At 43.2% G+C, this 21,286-nt stretch overlaps 1 protein-coding gene across 5 annotated transcripts in view; it reads right to left on the bottom strand.

Moving 5' to 3' along the window:
* TLE1 (TLE family member 1, transcriptional corepressor) overlaps window positions 1-21,286 on the bottom strand; it is an 82,600-nt gene that overhangs the window by 8,815 nt on the left and 52,499 nt on the right. For 4 of the 5 annotated variants that reach the window (XM_054582989.1, XM_054582991.1, XM_054582992.1 and 1 more), the window contains exons 9-14: window positions 19,802-19,918; window positions 16,587-16,640; window positions 15,919-16,071; window positions 14,366-14,510; window positions 13,200-13,390; window positions 11,644-11,720 (exon numbers count right to left, since the gene is read on the bottom strand). In XM_054582989.1, coding sequence (XP_054438964.1) covers window positions 11,644-11,720; window positions 13,200-13,390; window positions 14,366-14,510; window positions 15,919-16,071; window positions 16,587-16,640; window positions 19,802-19,918 — 737 coding nt within the window. The remainder of the gene's footprint in view (window positions 1-11,643; window positions 11,721-13,199; window positions 13,391-14,365; window positions 14,511-15,918; window positions 16,072-16,586; window positions 16,641-19,801; window positions 19,919-21,286) is intronic. The other variant, XM_054582994.1, reaches the window with a different exon arrangement.

The raw sequence follows: 21,286 nt of genomic DNA, 5'->3' as shown, positions 1-21,286 counted from the left end.
AAACAGAAAAGACATTTCTCATAAAGCAATTAATCACAACCTCAGCACGCTTCTATGAGAAAGACGAAAGGAAAGACTCGCTTGTTATGGTTTCCTTTTAAAATCAATGTAAGTTGAAGTATTTACTGATGGAACAAATTTAAAAGAGTAATAGAAATCTAAGGTGTACCAAAAGACACATATTTTGAACTGCATTTAAAAATTTTTAATTGTGTTTATCCATTCTGCAAAGCCCTCCTTCAAATCCCATTATAAAAATACTAAATGTGCCTCCAAATTAACATAAAATCACTCCATCCAAGTACCTTATATAACTGTTTCATTCTTTGAATAACTTAAAATAATTACTTTTTTAAAAAGATTTTATTTATTTTTAGAAAGAGGGGAAGGAAGGAACACAGAGAGAGAGAGAAACATCGATTCAAGAGATGAACATCGATCAGGAGCTTCCTGCACCCCCAGCGTCCCAACCAGAGACCAAGCCTGCAACCCAGGCACATGCCCTGACCAGGAATTGAACCGGCGACCTTTTGGTTTGCTGGACAACGTCCAACCAACTGTGCCACACTAGTCAGGGAAAATTGATTATTATTGGTGTTTATGACTACAGCTTAAGAACTCATAATAATTACAAACAGTAGCAGTGTATCACAACACTAATGAACAAAAACAGCTTTCTAAAGGTACCAGTTTAAGTCTTGAATTTAAGCTCTGTTTTGCATAATCAAGAAAAAATAAGAGAGATTCTTTTAGGTCAAATGGCTTTGTGACAGAAATTTCAAGTTTCCTCCTCAACAATCTCCCTGTGTACCTTGACCACAAACTCCAGTAAAGCTCTCAGCTTCCTTTCAGCCAGGTAAGGGTTCTGACTAAAGAGATCTAGCCAGAAGATGCTGGGTGGTACTTAGAGAAAGTTCTTAACCCAAAACAAAGTGACCCTGTGGGAGATTTATCTGTACTTTCCACTCAATTTTGCTGTGAGCCTAACACTGCTCTAAGAAATAAGTTTATTAAGTAAAGAAACAAAAAAAGAGTTTACAAGGGGGGAAGGGACTGTGCCTGCCCTCTCCTCTTCCGCCTTCCCGAAATATGAACAAAATGACTGGTGCTACAGCAGCCTCTGGAACCAAAAGGTGACTCTGAAGATGGAAATCATTGCGGAGGGAGGCAGAACAGAAAGAGAAGATGCAGAGGCCTTGGTGGCATGACGGGAGAAATACACTTTATTTTCGCCCTATATCCAAACTGATGCAATTATGTGTGTGGCACTGAAGACCACTTTCATTTTCTTCTTGTCAGAAGTATCCCTAAGTGATCCAGAAGTTCAACATTAAATCTTCTCTATATGTGCACATACATAAACAATAAATGAAGTATAGAGAATTTCCACTTTCCCATAACCCTCTGTGATAAATCTGGGCACTCTCAGGAACTTGTCACTGGCAGCTTGCAGTCCCTTTACAGATCTATAGATCATAGGTATTAACGTGTTGAGTCCACACGACATTTCAATACATGGACATTATATAGTTAATGCCATTTACTATATTTGAAATCAAATGGCATTTATTGCCTTTGAAGATGAGAGCAGAAGAATGGGGTTTAAGTCGATTCATGTCCTGAGAATTATTTGAGGTCCAGTATCAAGTTATATAACCCAGACATTAGGCACCCTGTGACCTGGGTCTGAATATAACAAACAACCAAGCAAAGCTGAAGAAATGAACAATCGACTTGATAATATTGTAATAACTACGTATGGTGTCAGGTGGGTACTGGAAACATTGGGGGGAACACTTTGTGAAGTATATGACTGCCTGACCTGAAACTAATATAAAATAATATTGCATGTAAGCTGTGATTTAAAAAACAAAAACAAAAAAACCAAAACCCTGAAATTGAATGTTTTTTGGGAGAATAGTGGTTGACATTGAGAGAGAACCTGCCTCTCCACGTTATCTGTGCTGTGAGAATAATGGCAAGTGTGAAGGTTAATGTCTGTTTGCCATCAATCAGCTTCCACATAGGTGAAGATTCCATCAGGAGCCCTTTTAGCAATTCTGGATTTTCGGGGGAAGGAAATTTCTTCTTGCTCCCACGGGAATCCTGCTTATTTTAGAGTTAAATGTTCCAGATCAAAATAGATGCACATGGTACAGACAGAAAGCTGTACTGTCGTCTCTGGAAGATACCATGTCTTTCCCAGGTGTCCTCTTTAAACTGCACAGGAGGTCTGTGATCATCATTCTGAAGCAATTTAAAATTGATTCGCAGTGCACTGAACTGCTGCCGGAAGCTGTGAACACTCGTCCGCCCCAGGGGAGACCCATATGGATGTTAATACATTAGTCCTAGGGGGCCTCCTGGCCTCCCAGGGAGCTGGCACTGCCTGCTGTGCTGGGAGCCTAATCAAATGAACAAACCCGAATGACGCAAGGGGTGGACAGGTCTCAAAAGAGGGAAGTCAACTGGAAGCAAAACCAGGGGAACAAACTAGACGTTTTAGAATTAGTTATTTGCCTTCAGGACGAACAGGACCATCCTTGAGAAAAGGCCACGCTGATGGCACACCATGACAATGTTAAGGAGATCCAGAAGAAAGCTTACCTTCACTACTAAAAGGTAAAATCAACCAGGGAGGGGAATTTACAAACAGAGAATATTTATAAGTAGCCCTCAAACCTGAATTCAGAATGAGGCTAGTCACAAAAGAATGCATACGGTGACTGCATGTACAGAAGTTCAATCTTAGGCAAAATCCAAAATCTGAGTGAGTGGTGATCACCTTGGACAACTGGGAGGGACATGTGGCAGGCTTCTAGGGCGCTTTTGGTGAAAAGTCACTGAGCTATACACATAAGGTTGATGCACTTTCCTCTATGTCTTTATCAATAATTAAAATCTTATATTCTCTTGTTTATTCAAGAAAAAAGTTGAGGGGAGGGCTCCTGGCGGAAGACTATGTTAAATCAGGTCCACAGCGAAGTCGAGATCCCAGACTTTGGTGTAAACGAACCTGAGACATGAAACCCTGGCTTGCTGGTCTTGCTGGTCTTGCTAACTGGATCTTCCTAGTCAGCCTAACAACCTGAGGCCTGCCATGTGTCTGTCTGGCTGATCTACAAGGTACAAATAATATGAAAATATAAGAGTGGGAGAGGTTGTTATAAAGGATTAAAAGTGGTAACAGCTGCAAAACTGCAGAACACTAACACAGTGCTTGACACCTGCAGGGGCCGTTAGGCAATGAGTGTCGATACTAAACACTAATGGCTTTAAAAGAGGAAAGAGGCAGGTTGAAACAAGGATTCTTATCTGGACCAGTGGACAAGGGTGAGGGTCAGGAAGCACAGGGCAATGAACAGGCATGAAAAGTCAGGAAGTTCAAAGACACAGGAGGGTGGCACTTAGAAAAGAGAAGAGGGGAATGGTTGGATAGGATGTGGCAAACTCCAGGGCAGAAAGAATAGTCCATGGAGCCCTCATTAGGGCGACTCTGCTAGGGCCACCCACCTGTATCCAAGAAAGAGAACAGAGCCCCAGCCCCACCCAGTTTTTTGAACCAAACATTTGCAGATCAGGATCTCAATGTGAAATCTGGTTGCAGAACTGAAAAGAATAAAGCCCACTGGACAGCACAGACTGAAACACTGAATGGAATCACACATGCTCAGAGCAGGAGATTCTTCATTTACTGGGTACACAGCACAGGAGGAAGAACTCAGAGTTCCCACCCCACAGGGGTTCCTCACGTCAGTGGCGGCAAACTGAAAACAACACTGTGTTCGGGGAAGCAGGTTGTTTTTTCCTGGCAGGCTGGCTCCTGTTAATAAAACTATGCTGTGTTCTGTGGCCAAAGGAAAACAGGTGTTTACAGAGTTATTGGTTTGCTGTAAATAGATAGGAACAGCAGCAGCAGAATCTAGTCAACAGTAATGAAGGACCACGGATCCCAGAGATAATGGCTGAGGCCAAGACTCCGCTGCCTGCAGACTTGGCATGCTTGACGTGTGATTTCTCGCTGTGTTAACAGGCATCAAAAATCTGATCATGTCAAATACCCCAACCCACTCTTCAAGCTCTTCAGAGACCAAGCCCTTCACAACTGAGCCTCATTTCATACGACTGTTCGGTCCTAAACTCCCAGCCATGTGGAAAAGCCAGTCCCCTCAAATATCACGGGCTGTCACATCTCCACATTGTGCACAAATGGTTCCCTCCTGCCTAGAATAGCACCGCCTCCCTCGGAAGTGCACTCACTTCCTCCCTTTCTCGCCTGCTACAACCTCCCCAGGTAGGATGGTTCTTTTCCTATTAATCTCGACTATGGCATGGTGCTCACACTGTGGACTATTTACTGCACGCACATACTTTTCTGTCTATCTCATTCCAGAATCTTCAGGGACAGGTGGATGCCTTCACCAGCTAGCATATAGCTGGCAGTCAGTAAATGAACCCAAACACCCCAGCTTGTTTACTCTCCCCAATCACTCATAAATTGAGGTGCGCAAGGTTGCTCTGGCAAGGAAAGTCAGCTCTGACCAGAACGTGCAGAGTCTGCTGACCCCCTGGGTTATGTCAGCCAACTTTTCCCAAGAAATTTCCCATAGTTGCACCCAATATCGCTAAGAGATGCTATCGACTTTCCCAACGGGGTGAAAAGCAGTCCCTTGAGAGCTGATTTGAACCAAAATGCACTGAAAGCAACTACAGTAAAGGAGTAGAATTCAAGCCAGCAGAACCCAGTGGATGCGGGAGCCTTCCAAAGCAAGGTGAGGCAGGAGCAGCCACAGGTCATGTACAGCAAGTTCAGTCCTGCAGCTGGTTGCTGAAAAGAATGCAGTAAACTACAAGTGAGGAGACACAGGTTAGAGACTCAGTTTAGTCACTAGTAAGATATGGGGATCATATATAACGTACTTGGACATCATTCCCTACTTTTACAACGTGCCATGACAAAACTTATCCCATAATCCTGACTGCTGAGGTGTGGAGTAGATGAGGCTACGTGGGAAAGAACTTCCAAAACAGATGTGAAGTACCATGTAGATGCGAACTTTGGTTCCCATGCCCCAGGAGGTAGCTCACTACGCCTTCTCATTTAGGGGAAGCAGTACAGGAGAGAGCAACTGCCCACCCTGCTAATAAGTGGGAGAACCAAGATTCTAGTCCAGGGCAGGCCAGTTACAAAAGTGGAGTTCTAACCTTTACCTTAGCTTCCATATCAGCACTATCTTTGACATTTTTGCCTCCAGAGGGATAATGTGGGCCCCGCAGGATGGAGATACCTACCCTGCACGAAAAGAGACATCAGGCATGTCAACATCTCAGTGCCCTTCTGTAGAGAGCCCTGGGCACAAAAGGTTTTGAGGACTGGGGCGTCTGACTCATTCTAAGGTAGAGGAGAATGATATAAGTTATGATTCTGAAGGACACCTGTAGCCTCAAGAACTGGAACAGCAAAGGTGGTGGCTGGGGGTGAGAGGGTGTGAGAAGGGGTCTTAAGAAAATAAGAGCCATATTATTTTAAGATTTCGGCAAAAGAAAATAGGTCCTTAGGAGTTAAATTCATCTACTATGGTAAAATCTCCCTCTCTGCCAATATAATAAGCTTTACCTTTACTGCTTCTTAGGAGTCTGTATACCTAACCCGTAACATCTATAAAATCCTTTACTTCTTTCACAGGATTTTTCTAGTTTGGCGTCCCAACAGGATAGAGGGCTTTAGTAACAATTAAATTATAAGTGGAAGACTTCAAAGCATTAAGGTAGGAAACTTTTTGTTTCCTTATGTCGTTGACTATACTACTATTCTCATTTTTTTTTTTTTAAGGCAAATGCAGAAAAAGAGACATGGGAAAACCAAATTACCAGACAAATAAAAAGAGATGGCCTAGTCAACAAACTGGGAGGTTCTCTGGCCCAAATCAGCATTTATGATTCTGAGACCTAGTCCCTTCTTCCTCCATCAATTAAATATTTCCAAATTTGTCGATGTGCTGAGGCAGCAACAAGACTCCAATGCAGGACAAAGATGAAAACCAAGAGATTCCTGGACAGCAAGTAAGATGCAGAGAAGTTTAAAATACAGGCATTTCAAAGCTCAATTCAAAATTCTAGCCAAGATTCCAACCACTATAGGCAAACAGCATTAGCTACACAAGAGGTGTACAAACGACACTTGTATCTGATAAGCTGAAAGTCATTTATGAAGAAGGGAAGAGGGAGAGAAGTAAAGGGAGGGACAGTTTTCCAGCAGGTAAAGATACCTAGCATCAAAAGAATGGGCCTCAGATGTCAATATAATCTCTAGAAATTAGCTACACATTCCAGGATCATCAAAGGGTAGAAAAACAGAAGTTAACTAATGATGAGAATAAGGCACAAAAGAGGCATATTACTTTTAGTATTTAATAGACCAAAAACACCCAAATGTCATGACAGATTAAAAAAAGGCAGGGGGGCCGAGTTAATTTTCAAATCCACTAAATAAACCAGCTGTGGAATCTAGACATGGTCAACAGAAGAATCACAAGCAATTTCAGGGAAAAAAGAGCAGAGCCGGAGGGGCGGGGGGGGGGGGAGTGCTGGCCACGGAAGCGTCTCCTTGGCTCGAAGCCGGGGGAGGCCTCTCTTCACTGCTGCAAAACATGTTTTCCTAAGAGGTGATTTTAGCCCAGATGTAGTTAACATTTTCTTTCCCTTTTAGCTCCGACTCTGAAAGGTACTTTAAAGATTTATTTAAACACTAAACAAGTGGGTGGAAGATTTCTCAATTACATGTCTGGCGTTAAAACACAGGGTGAAGGAACCTGGAACTAAGCTGGAATCTTAAGCCAAACTATTATTAGTCTGAGTTATTACTGACCTCTAGGTGCTACCACAGGAGGCAGGTAGAGCACAGGAGGAAAGCATAGCTCCAGGGCTAGAAAATCCTTTTGAGGGGTGGAGGGTATGTATAAAGCACAACTAAGAGGCGTCAATCTGACTATACTTCCACATTTCTTTCACCAGTGATCTACGTGGAGCACAGCGGAATACATTTCCTGCAACTAAAACTGAGTTCAAGTTGAGCCGACCAAACAATATGAAATAAATCTAATCTCGAGGGTTTAGAAACAGTCGGGGTTACCACTTTAAATCAGTACCACTGAACTCTGAAGTGCAAACTGCGAATCTCCTTTGGGAAGGATGAATCTCAGAGTCTCCCATGGTCCTGGGCTCAGCTCCCACCTAGTCAATGCAGCAAACATTTGTTTATGGGTAGCTATGCTCAAGGGGACAGGAGGACGTCCGAAGTTTCAATTCTACTGGGGAAGAAGCAGAGAGAAATGACATGTAGACACAAATTTACTCAAGGCCAGAGTATGAAAAAGTGTCACAAAATATTCTCCTGGAGAGATCATGTATGGAAAGTCATAAGCAAAGGCTTTGTGACGAAGGCAGCAACTGAAGTGGTCTTTGAACAGAAAATATTTCTACAGGAAGAGGAAAAGACTGGTGAGAAGGGAAGCTGCTTGGAGTAGAAGGAGGAGCCTTTAGGGAATAAGTGGATATCCCATCTGGCCAGAGCACAAGACGCAAACACAGACACGAGGCTGGAGTGGTATTGCCAGAGGGGCCTTGAATGCCAGCCACATCAGGAGCTTATAGCAACTTCTGAAGACCTCTGAGCAAGAAACAGATCCGATCAGATAAATACTTTAGAAAGGGGAAAACTCATCTAGGACCCTATTGACAAAAGGAGGTATAAAATAAGAGGATTTTAACAAAAAATGACCTTGGCCTGTGAGGGCTTTGGGTAAAATGGGAGTTAAATAAGGAAGAATCAAAGGCTAAAGTTTGGAAGACACTGGAGGATATGCCTTTAACAAAGAAGTTAAGAAAGGCTGGTGTGGGAGAGGGAAAATGACCGTGTTAATTGAAAAACCCTACAGAGACCTTAGATGACTAACACCAAAAACAGGTACAGAACAGTGGCACCATGAGTCACCTTGCTCTATTCCTCTCTGACAAGCATGTAGGGCACAGGGCCTTTTGCTTATGTTGGTTCCTCCATATGCAGAAACCTGGAGGTTTCTGTCCTGCCCCTGTGGGGTTAATGCAGCTCAGAAAACACGCCTGGGAATTCTTCCTTGACCCTTCCTTCAGATGGGATCAGTCTGTCATTGGCTTTCATAGAAGAGTTCCTCTCTGTCATAGCTCTTATCTCAATTACAATTAGGTATTTATTTTTTGTGATTATTTGATTAATGCTGTCTCTCCATCCCTAGGCTATGAGCTCCCAGAGGGCACCCTATGCCTGTGCAGCAAGTCCCGATGAAATCTGGGGAAGAAGCCGGGAGGGAGGCAACTATCTAGATTTTAGTGAGCAGGTGGTGCAGGAGCCCGAAATCACATCCTAAGAGATAGGGCTGAAGCATGGACATATTCAGCCGGAAGAGGCGCCTCATGGCAGATGGTGGTCTCCACACATATCTGAAGGGCTGTCATGAGGGTGATGGATGAGCGGCGCACTGTGTGGTCTCAGGGGGTAGGAAAGAACCAGGATTGATGGGTAAAGTTCCAGGGAGACAGATCTCAGCTTAAGGCCTGGAAGAGTTTTCACACAGCTGGAGAAAATGGACTGCTCCAGGCAGCAGCGAGTCCCCTGTCACTAGTTACGCTTGGTCAGAGGCACCCAGCCCCTTGGTGAGGCGACTTGAGCCACAGATGAGCATTTACTATGGCTAGAGGCATTTCAAGGTCCCTCCAGCACCAACGAACTCTTCTGGCTGTATCACTTTTAAGAGGCAGGGATCCATCTGCACATGATCCCTCAAGCTCCCTGTGCTAGGAGCTTATCTTACTCTGTCCCCTTTGCCCCTTGGGTTTACTCCTTCCCGCACATGGTTCAACTTTCAGTGTGTCAGCCTCACTCTGAGGAAGCCCTCCCCTCTTCCAAATTTTGGTCATTCTATACATGTTTGCCTATAACCCACTGCTCTGTCTTCGCAGCACTTATCACTAATCACAAACACAACTAAAGAATTCACTATTCCTTTAATGTCCACACCATAACAGTAGCCACCCCCTCCACCTCCCAGGCAGGGAGGGCAACATTCCCTTGTCCGAAGCATGTTCAGCATCTAGCACAAAGCCATACAGTTCTTGCTCAGATCGGTGAATAGCCATCCAAATATTTCAACTGGTATTTCTCAAAGAATGACACTTGCAAAGCCTTTACCACCTTGTTCACCCAACTCCGAACATACTGGTTTGCCACACTTCCTCTTAGGTGTCTTAGACCAGTGCTGTTCACAGTGTGGTCTGCAGACATTGGCTACTTTGAACTCATTAAGAAACATTTATATAACAATCAGTTCATAACTCTAGAACTAAAAACTTGGGATACTTTGTATCTTCCCCCCATTCATCTGGGTTGTATGCAGCAAGAGTATCAACCTGCCATACTACGAAAAAGCTGGTCTGTCAGCACAACAGGTGAGAGAAGCACCGTCTCAGGCAGTAGCACTTCACTAACCGGTAAGAACAGTTACTAATTAATGGATTGATGTAGAGAGCAAGACTCTATAGCTCTGATCCTGGTGACAATGGGGCAGTTCACTTTGCCTTCCGATATTAACTCCATCTTGCTCATATAAAATGCAAAATATAAAAAATATATTTTAACTGTTTTAGACAGCAATGACCACTCCAATCCATGTCCATTTGACCAAGAGAAGAAAAGCACCCTCATATGTGAGAATCTCACAACTTAGTCACTATGCCCACTGTCCTTGTCCAGGGCACCTCATATCCTGTTTACACTGCTGTGAATAAAACCCAAGGTGCTCACAAGCCAAGGACATGAATATTTTGGCTCTAATAAGCATGACACCAGTACTGTCATGCACTGAAGGTTTAAACTTCGTGTCTAATCAGGCAATTGACATATACAATACTGCATGTGTGTGCGCGCACGCACACACACGCATGCACGCACGCACGTGTGCACATGCACAAATACAGTTACAAGGAACTGGGCTCCAGCCTTGGAAGCCAGCGCTGTAGTGTAGCTCTGCCCACCTTCCCCTTCACATATCATATTCAAGGTGGGTCTTGGCAGTGGCGCACACCTTCATACCAACGATTCTTGAAACAGGCTTTCCTTAATGGTTGGTTGAACTGGCTTTATCTGCTCCTTATTTCCCTAACGATTCAGTAATGACTATTAATTACTGCCTTTTATCACAACATTACTTGTCATTTACCCACTCGCCAGTCAGCAGGATACACAACAGCTACCCTGTCAATAAACACATATTTAAAAAATCCGTAAGTGCCCTGGGACATCCCAGGCTGGACAGAGGGCAACATACCCAAGAGAACACATAGCATAGTAGTTCATGGGTTTTTAACTGGAAGCAATCTACCAGCTAAGTAAGCATTTGCAACACTGACCCACTCCCCAATTCCGCTCTTCCCTGGGCCTCGATGCCACCTAAATTCTTAACACCTCTACTAGTTCCTAGCGTAGAGAAAAGCCTCATATCATCAATCAAATCACTATGAAACAGATATTACAATGCATGAAAAGTGGAATGACAGGACTCCACTTTCCTAAAAGCAGATGATGAGAATAAAGAATTCTTCTATTTTTTCCTAATGCTCCTGGTTCAGTTGAAACAAGGCTTCAATCAAAATCACACAAGGATGGCCAGGTAGTTGAATGAACCATTCAGAATAATGCAATAATAATGTCTGCTTTCGACTTTCTGTGTCCTTTGCAAACACACAAAGGTAAAGGGTATAACAAAAACAAACTGAAGGCCTACGACATAACCTCTCTTTGGAAAAATCAACAGAATTGGAACAGGTTCTCTGCCATCTCCTATCCCAGAGAAAGGCAGAGTACTTGCTGTGAAGTAAGACATATTTCAACTTGCTTTGTACAAAAATTGAGAACTTTAGGAATTCTTTGAAATCACATTTCTAGTTATTAACATTATGGAAAGCAAGTGATTTCAAGTGACTCTGGAGGAATAACCCACAGGGTTTTTCAAACCCTAAATGTTCCCTGCCCTTTAACCTCTCTTTCCTGCCTCCCCACACAGCCACTCTGCATTTTGTAATTCTGGACCTCTCAGAATAAGGCACTCAGCAAACCTTTATTTGGCAATCAACTTACCCTTTACACAACTCTCATTTCCACCCAAATAAGGAAAAGGTAAGCACTGCGCTGGGTAAAGAGACAACACATTTCAAATTCCTGAGATTTCAAGAGTTCGTGACAGTTTACGCCCACAACACAGTCCTGTTGAAAATCCCCTGCAGCTACCCTCTAGCCACAGGGCAAAGCAGCGGAGCTTTCTGAAGAAGGGTCAGTCAAGGGAGGAGGGCCAACCACCTCTGGTTCCTGCATCCCTCCAACAGTTTCTCTCCAGAAATAACTAAATGCATGAGCTCACCCACAGGGAGAAGACAGAGGCATGACACCTACAAGGTGCCTATTTATAGAACGTGTTAACACTCCTCAGGAAAAGACACTAGAAATCTCCTTGGAAACACCCAGGCCTGTGCTCCCTTTGGAATTCTAGTCTGCTAATCACCATGACTAAGTAACCGCCTTGAAAATAAAACTGAGGAGTTGGAGGTACTTACGGTTTTCCCCCAGGGATTCCTGCCAGGTTGGGAGGGATGGTAGGTACTCGCATGTGAGGGGGAGGATCAAATCCAACCTAGAAACAAAATACGGCAGCCTGAGTTTATACAGGGTAGGCACTTTGTGAACATCTCTAAACACTTCTCACTGGAAACTCACAGATCTCCAAAGCAACACAAACAGGAACAGTAAACTCGTGCTGGCATTTTCCAAAGGAAACGTTATCACAAGAAGTGATACAACCACCTCTAAATACTACAAGACATACTTCTTTTTGCTGGGGTTGAATGGAAAGTGATCCCTTGTGCACTAAGCACCAGCCTCCCATGGTCAATACAGTGGAGTCTCAGTTCTCAAACTTAATTCATTCTGAAAAAGTGTTCAAGAAGAGATTTGTTCAAAAGCCAAATCTCCTTTATCACCTGATCGCACAGAGGTTATCAGTATGAAAGGGTTGTCAGTTGACAACCAAAGTTTTATTCAACTGAGACATTTTTACTGTGAACAACTTGGTCAAGAACTGAATTGCTCGAGATGGGTGACATTTGAGAACCGAGGTTTGGCTATACTTCCTGTGCACTTAGGATGCCTTGTCCAAGCAACAACACAGAACACTACGACTGAGTGGTCTCAGTCAGTATTCCTCAACCTCGATACTGTCGATGTTTTGGGCCCAATCATCCTTTGTTGGGGGCCGTCCTGAAGAAGGCAGGATGCTTAGCAGCATCCCTGGACTCTTCCCTCTGAGGGCCAATCTCCAGACATTACCTCAGGAGGCAAAAATCGCCCCCTGTTTCACACCACTGGTCTAAGTTAATCCTTAAGGATTCATACATGACTTTGTGCACCTTAATGACAGTACCTAGTCCCTCAGCTGCCCACTTTGCTTTAAACTACCATGCCCTCCAAAGCACAGTCTCTCCTGCTAGTGCAAGATAAGGGAAGAACCAATGAATTTGACTCTCACTCCAAGTTATTTGAAGAGAGAGGAGAGAAATGCACATGACATATTTCAAACAACCATGAGAAAATATTTACAGATTTTTATTTGCTATGGGTTATAATCTATCCCCTCTCCCTTATTTTCATTCCTTTTTTTCTGTTTCTGCCTGCTGCACTGAGATCACTTCTTACAACTAAGCCATGCTATTGGGTTTAAAGGATAATACAGGCATGGAAAGAGAGAGTTACAGCTTCTCAAATATTTTTTTCCTAAGAATTAAAGAGGGGGGAAAAAAACCTTCAAGAAAACGAATGAAAAGGCTTCTGTAAGCTACTTGAGCCATTTCATCGCCTTCCAAAAAAAAAAAAAAATTTACTTTGGTGGGAGAAAACCAGATGTCCCCTGAACCACTAAAGCGGCTCCTAAACACTGCCTTTTTTCATCCACAAAAACAGTAAAGGAAAAAAGCATTTGGCCGTCACTGAATGAAGCGGCATGTGGATGAAGGCGAACAAGACGAAGGTGGCAGGCGAGGACACTGGGCCTTTGTTTCCATGGCATGGGGGCTGCCACCCCGCGCTCCCCCACCCCCTGCGTCCCGCGGTCACCTACCATGGGGGAGCGCCCGTAGGCCACGACGGCTGCAGCGGCGGCAGCCGCACTCATCTGTGGGGACATGTTGTGGAGGCTGGCGTAAGCGGCACCGGGACTGGTCAGCTCGCCATTCATGCCAGCGTGGGGTACCATCCCGAACGGGGCGGGGTACGGGCCAGGCACGGCCAGGGGCGTCCTCAGGCCAGCCGCTGCAAGGAAGCATAAGCTGTACGTGACTGCAGGATCATTTTTTAGCGCCATTCATTAGGGGGAAGGAAAAGGAGGGGAGGCTGCGGGGGGTGGTTAATCACCTCCAATTCTGTACAGCATCCCTTCTTCCCCAGAGCTGAATTCATCTCCAGAAAGAACAGACCCCCAGGGAAGCACTGACCACACATTTCCTCCTTGGTAGCACTGGGAAACCAGGAGGAATTAAGCAGCATTACTGCACTCAATTCATACAAGGCAAACTGAGGCACAGACACTACCTATTTACCTGCCTTAATTTCAAAGGAAGGTGGTTCTTGATAAAATCCAAGATTTCTGTCTGATCCTTTCATTCCCTGGGACCAATTCCAAATGAAAACCTAGTCCTGGACTTACGTAAATCAAAGCATGGGTTAAGAAGGAATATTCTGGAGCCTCCTTCTCTTTGGGCCCTGGGTGTTACTTTTTTTCTTTCCCAGCGAGGAAGATCAAGTGGAAAGTTATGAGTTTATTCATGGGCTGGGGTCTCCGTGAAACTCCAATTTCTACTGAAGAGACCCCTGATTCCTGATGGACTAGCCAAAAACTGGCCAACTAAAGCAAAGATGCACACCTGGGCCAGCCAGATGGGCCATTTCAGTCAATATTAGCAAATTTGAGACACACAGTGATAGTTTGGGAAGGAGCTTACATTCAGAATAATCATCAGAAATGTTCAATGAAGTCCCTAGGATTTGGATTATTTGGAAATAAAAGAAAAGTCAATGTAAACAGTCGGAGATTGAACAGGGTACAGCTGTTGAAACCCAAGGATGAACATCTGTTTTTTATCATGGCTTTTCAGAGATAGGAAGGAGGGAGGCAGGCAGTAACTACATTCCACGTTCATGGGGAAATTGCGTCACAACATGAACAGATGACGAATCAAGCTGGGAGAAGAAAAACAAAACAAAGCACAACAAGAGGCAATGCTCTACCCGCTTGGTTAACGAGGGGGTCCATGGCTGGAGGCTTGCCGAGGCCTGGACGGAGTCCTGGAGTGGCACTCGTGCCCGGCGTTGGCATGTCACTCCGAGGTGTCGGTGTGCTGGATTTCAGAACAGGCGTGCTGGCTTTTTCATGCTGGTATCATTAAACAAATTAAATGAGTATTATTTTTAATCCAAGCCATATTACACAATTTATCACAACAGCAGCTGGGACACTGGGCACCTTCTAGCTACTCCCTCAGCCAATTTCCATAAATCCACACGATGTTGACAGCATTAACTTGTGAGCGAGAAATGCTGACCTTTCCTCTTCCTGCCAGAAGCAAAACTCTAGCTAGAGACACAGAACACGATCACACTTCTTCCTCCGCAAATTTTATTTTAAAAAGTATTTTTCCATCAGGCTGGTAGACTTTGGATCTAGGCCAAGTTAGAAAGATGACCATCCAGAGAAAAGCTCCTGGTCACTAAGAATCAAATGCCCAGTCACCAAGAATGTCAGATGGAAGAAACCTTTTCTAATCTTGCCTTTAGCGGCAGTGGGAGTGAGAGTAATGGTGAGAGACAGCGGGGCTGATGACTTTATGAGATGCAAACCCCATCCTAGAGGCAAAATCCCTAGTCTAGTCCCATTGCTGTGTCTGGGGAACATGCCTAAAATGTACAGAAAGCCCTTTGAAGTTAAGTATCATTGTCGACTTGCTTATAAAACCAGTGTGAACCATTAGTGCATGAGTCAAGACAATAACAGGGTTACCGAGTATCTTCTTTTGCCTCTCAACCTTTCATGTCCTTTAAATCAGTCTGAGAAGAGCTATGGTGCAGTAGCCAAGAATATGGGCTACAGAGAGACCCTAGCTCTGCCTGGCTTTGGATCTGATGGGCTGTATAAACTGGCAAGTTCCTCAGGCTTCCCTCCCCATCAGTGAAACGGCATGAGTACAGACACTGAGTATTCACTGCAGGGCTGTTGTTATGGCTCAGTTACAGTGAGTTAAGAGATGACACACTCCACAGTGTTTGCTAAATGACTTAGTATGGCAGGCACTGCTACAGCTCCCGTCACCAGTTCCAGGCTTCCCCCAGTGCCACCTTGTGTACATCACCAGACTGACCAGCAACCCAATGACAACATGATCCAACACGATGATTCGGTCTAAAACCAGGTAAAAATGGACAGCTTAAGAAAATGAGGGCTTCTCAGGACCTAAGAGGTTTGAACTATATGCTAATTGGGAAGTTTCAGAGAGTCTGTGCTGGGAAACTATCCCCTAAGTAAGAAGGCAATGGACAGGGAAGCTCATCTCTCTCATCATGGCCCAAAAGAGACAATAGAGAGGGAAAAGGAGCACTGTCTGGGAACAAAGAGCAGAAGAAGGAGTATCACTTGTAAATACCCAGAAATAGAACTCTCAATCAGTAAAAACCCCACATTTCAAATACCTTAGGGTCCTCTGGCCCACAAAAAGAAAAAAACAACAACAAAAAAACTAAACTGCTAAATAGGCAAGTATAGGCAAGTAAGAATTCTTATTACCTACCAAGCTCATTTCTTTGGATTTCAAAGAAGTGGAACTTCCTGAAGAGGCCGTGGACGCTGGGCTGCTGGAAGCATCTTTCTTTAGCAGGCGGTTTTTGTCGATCCCATTTTCCCTGGGTGAATGGGCTGGGCTTGCTCTCGGAGAAGAAGGGTCCTCAAGAAGCACAAGCAAAGAAGTACAAGCAAAGTTTCCATGATTTGCTTACAAGGGACAGTTCTTTCCCTTACACATTTATCTCCACACTAATTCTCTAAAGTAAAGGAAATGCTGAAAGTCCTTTAGATTTAGGGGACACAAGGGTACCCACACTAACACTGTTCAAAAGGGTGGTGTTTGCAAATACACCCAATTAGGCACCACAAAGGGGGGAAAAAAAAAAAAATTCTAGCAACAACCATATCCCTCCTCATGCTCAAATACTTGGCCTGGAGGGCACGGAAAGAAAATGAGCACCAGACACCCAAATCCAAAATAATTAGGGAAACTGACTTTTTTTTTTTTTTTTTTTAAGGAAACAAAAGTTTGGGTCTGTTACAGCATTACTGCTCTATCCATGAACAACCATTAAGATCTTAATGTATAAAAGTGCAAGAAACCAAATACTGTGACTCCATTTCTTTTTCTCACAAGTCCCTCTGAACATACAACTTGATAAAGAGAACAGTTACCTCATTAGACACATCCACAACTAAATTGTCATCACTTTTGTCACCATCACTGTCCTGGAAAAACAAAAGTTTTAATGCCATTTATTAAAGGTTTGAGGCCCAGTTAAATTTCTATAGTACTTTGGTATCAGGCAGACTGAAACACCGCCTGGGATATGCCTATAGGCTCCCTTCCAGAACGCCAGCCCTAGTAATTAATCTCTTTTTTCCCCTTCTTATCTGACCCGGGGCTATGCAGAGCCCCAGGCAGGGATTCCGTTGCGACAGCACGCCACTTATGTAATCACAGCCCCCCTCTGAAGCTGGCACATCGGAAGGGCTCGATCCTCAATCTGCAAGCTGAATCTCCTGTATAATCTGAAATCTGTATTTTATCACAGGTCTTTTCCCACTGGATTTCAAACTAAAAACACAGTTTCATGTCACTGCTTTTCACCTTGAGGACAGCCAACAAATCTAATGTTTAGACAATTCATAGTTATAAAGACAAACTTAACCATGTTTCTGTGGGTTGACTAATTACTGCAAAAAATAAAAATCAAGCAAGCAAAAAACTAAACAAACAAACAAACAAACAAACAAAAAACCCAAAGCTAGTTACTAGCTGGAATAACATCCAAGATCTGACCTCATGTTAAGAATAAACCTCTTTAGCAATCAACTGGGAGTATTTTTGGAGGGGTGGACGGGAGATGGGACGGCAGTACCAGGAGGGCACCGGCACCCTGCAGTAGGGCTTCCTTTGTCTCTTCATAAGGCCGCGCATTTTGGTAATCAGAGGAAACTCCAAGGTGGCACCGAGTTTGAAAAGGCTTCAGAAAAGCTGTCCAATGTAATGATGTGAACAGTCCTACAAGTCTGAGGCAGGTTGGAAAAGGCTTTTTTAGCCAAAAGGGCTGATGTCTTTTAGTGCAGAGTTAATACAAGGAGCACATGGAAAAAGTGGGCTATCGCAACGGGTCCTAATTCTCAAAAAGAAGAAAGCCCATAGTTTATGATCTAAACAGTCCTTTTACTGATGTCACTTATCAATGAAGAATGTACAAATAATGTTTGAGAAATATTAGTAAAGTGCAAACATTACCCATATTGACCTTCTCTGGGATACAAATCCAGGCTACAAAGTTAACCTCAACTTTAAAGTTATGTCTTAAGTGTTTTCTCTAACGGTACCTAGAGCATTACATGTGGGAGACCCAATTTACTTTCTTCAATAATGGATTACTCTAGACATTGTTATAAAGGCACCATGCAATTTTATGTTGTTTTAGTAACAACATAAAATTACAACCAATGAGGAAGCCTAGGTAATTCAAAATATTCCATGAAAGAAATATTTTCATGTAATAGAAGAAAAAATTAATACTAAAGAAAACTTCCTTTTGCTTAGTAAACCCACAGAAAAGCATAAATGTTTTTAGGTGTATAGAACCCAAGGATGGCATAGTAAAGACATACAAGCTAAAAGTGCTGTCCTTTTAGAGAAAATATTTTATAGAAATGGTTAATGTGCTATAGTATATAAACCAAACTGGCAAAAAGTAGCATATTAATTTATTACAATAGTAGATCTTTGAAGTGAGTCCTTAAGTATTCTGTAATTTAAATCTTAGCTTTGTATTAGACCCTTCCACAAATATAAACCTTCACCGTACAGTATATGCCTATTACAGGTCTGAGGCCTCTGCCCCAGATTCAGTACCACCTCAATACATCACTACTCGCAGCTACCTATACAACTAGACATACACGCATGTTACAAAACAGTCAAGAAGAGATATGGACTGTAGCTCACTCACTATCAAATAACTTACATACACAAGCAGAAAAACTTGGAATTGTATTCAAATTTCTGCATATAATGGATCTTTTCACTAGTTTTTCCCAGTACGCTGGCTCTGGGAAAAAGATAAGGGGTAAACATTATACACTAAAAGGCTTGGGCTGGTTATGACCAAAAACGTAGGTTCTTAGGTTATTAGTATAGGACCTCTGACAAAATATCCATCCTGAGCCCTCAAGTTTGGGAATCCTGGCGTAGTGATTAAGAGATGGATGTCTGAGTCAGAATGTCTCCAGGCTCAGCCACTGACTCTGACCTTGGGCAAATCCCCTACAAGGTCTGTGCTTCAGCTTTTTCATAAAACAAAGGTGATGGTACCAAACTCACATGGTTGTTTTAAGAGTTAAATGAAACAATCTGCATACAATAAAAGCCACCCAGTAGCTGACACTAACTTGAGCTGTTGCTCAAGAAATGTTACCCATTGTTAGCAACAGCCTTGAGCCAGTTAGCAGGAGGCAGAGTCCTAGCCTGGAAACCTCCACATAGCCTACACACCAGGAAGCCAGGGGTAGACCCTTCTTCCTCCAGGAGTAACAGGAAGTGGCCTAATTCAGCTTTCTACTCTCATACTGTTCCTGAGAACGTGTTCATCCTGAAACAGACACTCAGGGACACACAAGGAAACTCCAAGTTATTGTCAGCTGCAGTGTTTATGATGCCAAGAACAGAGCCAACGGCCATTTGGCTTAGTGTACTCTCCAAGTGAATTCAGTTTTCCTTCAATCTGAGTCAACAGTCCTCACTCCATCAACAAGTCATGTGATCTCCTCTGCAGAATCTAAACTAGACATCTCCAATGTTTCTTCCATTTTCACCACTTAACTGCTTGCTGTAGAACAGGATGAACTCTGCCTCAAGGTCTAATACAAGCTTGAATGTACTATCAGAATGGCACCCAAAAAGGTATTTTGTGACACCACAAGTCTTACCCTGATCATTTTTAGCAGCACAGACTACTAAATTTGCAAGGCCCAGGACAAAATGATACTGCAGGCCCCTGTTCAAAAAATGAGAATTTGAAGACAACTGAGAGCACAGCATTAAAATCAAGGGTGAGACAGGGTCCTTTTACAAGCGTGACCCTGTGGAACTGCAGAGACTGCACGCCAATGAAGCCAGCCCTGCATTCTTGGATCCCTGCTTAAGAGTAACTAAGGCAAAAAGCCTAAAATTTAATACTGAGCCTGACGAAAGCATAATTTACAGCTCTAGAGGGAAATAAATTCCTGCAATGTAAGGATCTATCCTCTTCAAAGCATTATTTTAAGGGATGTGGATTGTTACTAAAATCATACAGTATGTTTGTATACTCACTTAGAAAATCAGCAAGTAAGCAACAAATATTATTTCAAGTGCTTTATTCACTTACATAGTGGCTGGAGTCCTTATCATCCACTTTTCTTTTTTTGATGTCATTGGAAAATTCAGGCCCATTTCTGCGTTTATCTGTACCTCTTAGACTGTCTGGGACCAAGAGGGAATTACTCTGCAAGACAAAAAATTAATCAAAGATTTCTTCCCAGGTCTCTTTGTACGTATGAAAACCCAACCTGAATATGATAGCTGTTTTAGAAAGGTGATACCTACACAGCTTTTCATTCCATTTAATTCATCTCATCTGAAGACTTGGCTGGCAAACATTTATAGAACTTTAAGCGCTTGAAAGGGAGACCCTGGCTACGCAATCAAACCATCCTTCAGGCCCTACTCACTTAAAATGTTCTGTTCTGTTTACTGTTAGAGAAATGGGAGCTTGCTGTTTATACAAGGATGTGTTTTTATTCTTTCCCACTGAGACTTCCTGGTCAGGAACGTGAATGGTCTATGAGTAAAACCTAAGGTTATTTTATTAGACTTATTCTGTGACTGCAAGAGTCACTGTGTGTCTCTCAAGGGGGGGTAAAAAAAAGGAAAGAAAAAAGCAAAGAGAATAGGTGGGATTAATAGCATGGTTTCCTAAAAGACAAATCAACACTTTCCACAGCAACAATGAAGAAATTCCTTTGAATTCTGTTAATTTATTGTTGAAAGTAAGACTTGATGTTCCTCGCCAAAAGCACTGAAATTTAAGACCCAAAGAGGGAATTTCAGCCAGTGAATCAACAGCCAGGCCAGTTCCCACACATAAAAGCAGAAACAAGGACTAATCTTTTCCACAAACCACACAGGATACTTTCATTCGCATGTGCTTGAGTATGAACTGTTGACCCAAAGAAAAGAGGCATTTTAGATATTTGGGGGTCACATGGCATGATCTGACAGTCTGTCAATTCCCATCTCCTCTGGAGCTAAAGCATCAGAACTTGTTACAATGAGTTATTTTAAGTGCCGGATTAGCATATGCAAGAGGGCAATTTGTTCAGTGGTGTGTTACTGCCTTGAATGCTGAACAAGCTGTGCAAAAACTTCCCTTCACAAAGCACAGATAACCCATTTCTGAAAGATGTCGAAGAACTAAGAGGAGGATGCCCAGGACCAACAGACAATTGTTACCTTTCTCTGCCACAATTTAAAAGAGAAGCGTCTGAGGAAAACCTTTTACATGAGACCACCCCTAACACCAATGTATGTACCAGGAGCAAATCTTTTGCTCACATTTTTAACCACCACGAGTTTTCATTCCTAACTAGCCTGCAGTAAACTGCCAGGTGGCTGGCTCTCAAAGCTCCCCATTGACAACTGTGGACCCCACCACACGGGCATCCACAGCTCAACCACATACTGGAGAACATAAAACTGGGAACCAAAAGGCAATCTGAAGCCTCTTTGCCCCTTCAGGGGCTGACTCTGACATGAGCTGATCTTTTCATTTATGACTGCTCAAGCTACACAAATGCCAGGAGCCTTACAGAAA

Source organism: Pteronotus mesoamericanus, unplaced genomic scaffold, assembly GCF_021234165.1.
Source record: "Pteronotus mesoamericanus isolate MK-2021 breed Mesoamerican mustached bat unplaced genomic scaffold, CSHL_Meso_final contig_73, whole genome shotgun sequence".
Classification (NCBI taxonomy): Eukaryota; Metazoa; Chordata; class Mammalia; order Chiroptera; family Mormoopidae; genus Pteronotus; species Pteronotus mesoamericanus.
Note: the sequence above shows the minus strand (reverse complement) of the source record. Positions and strands in the feature narration are given on the sequence as shown.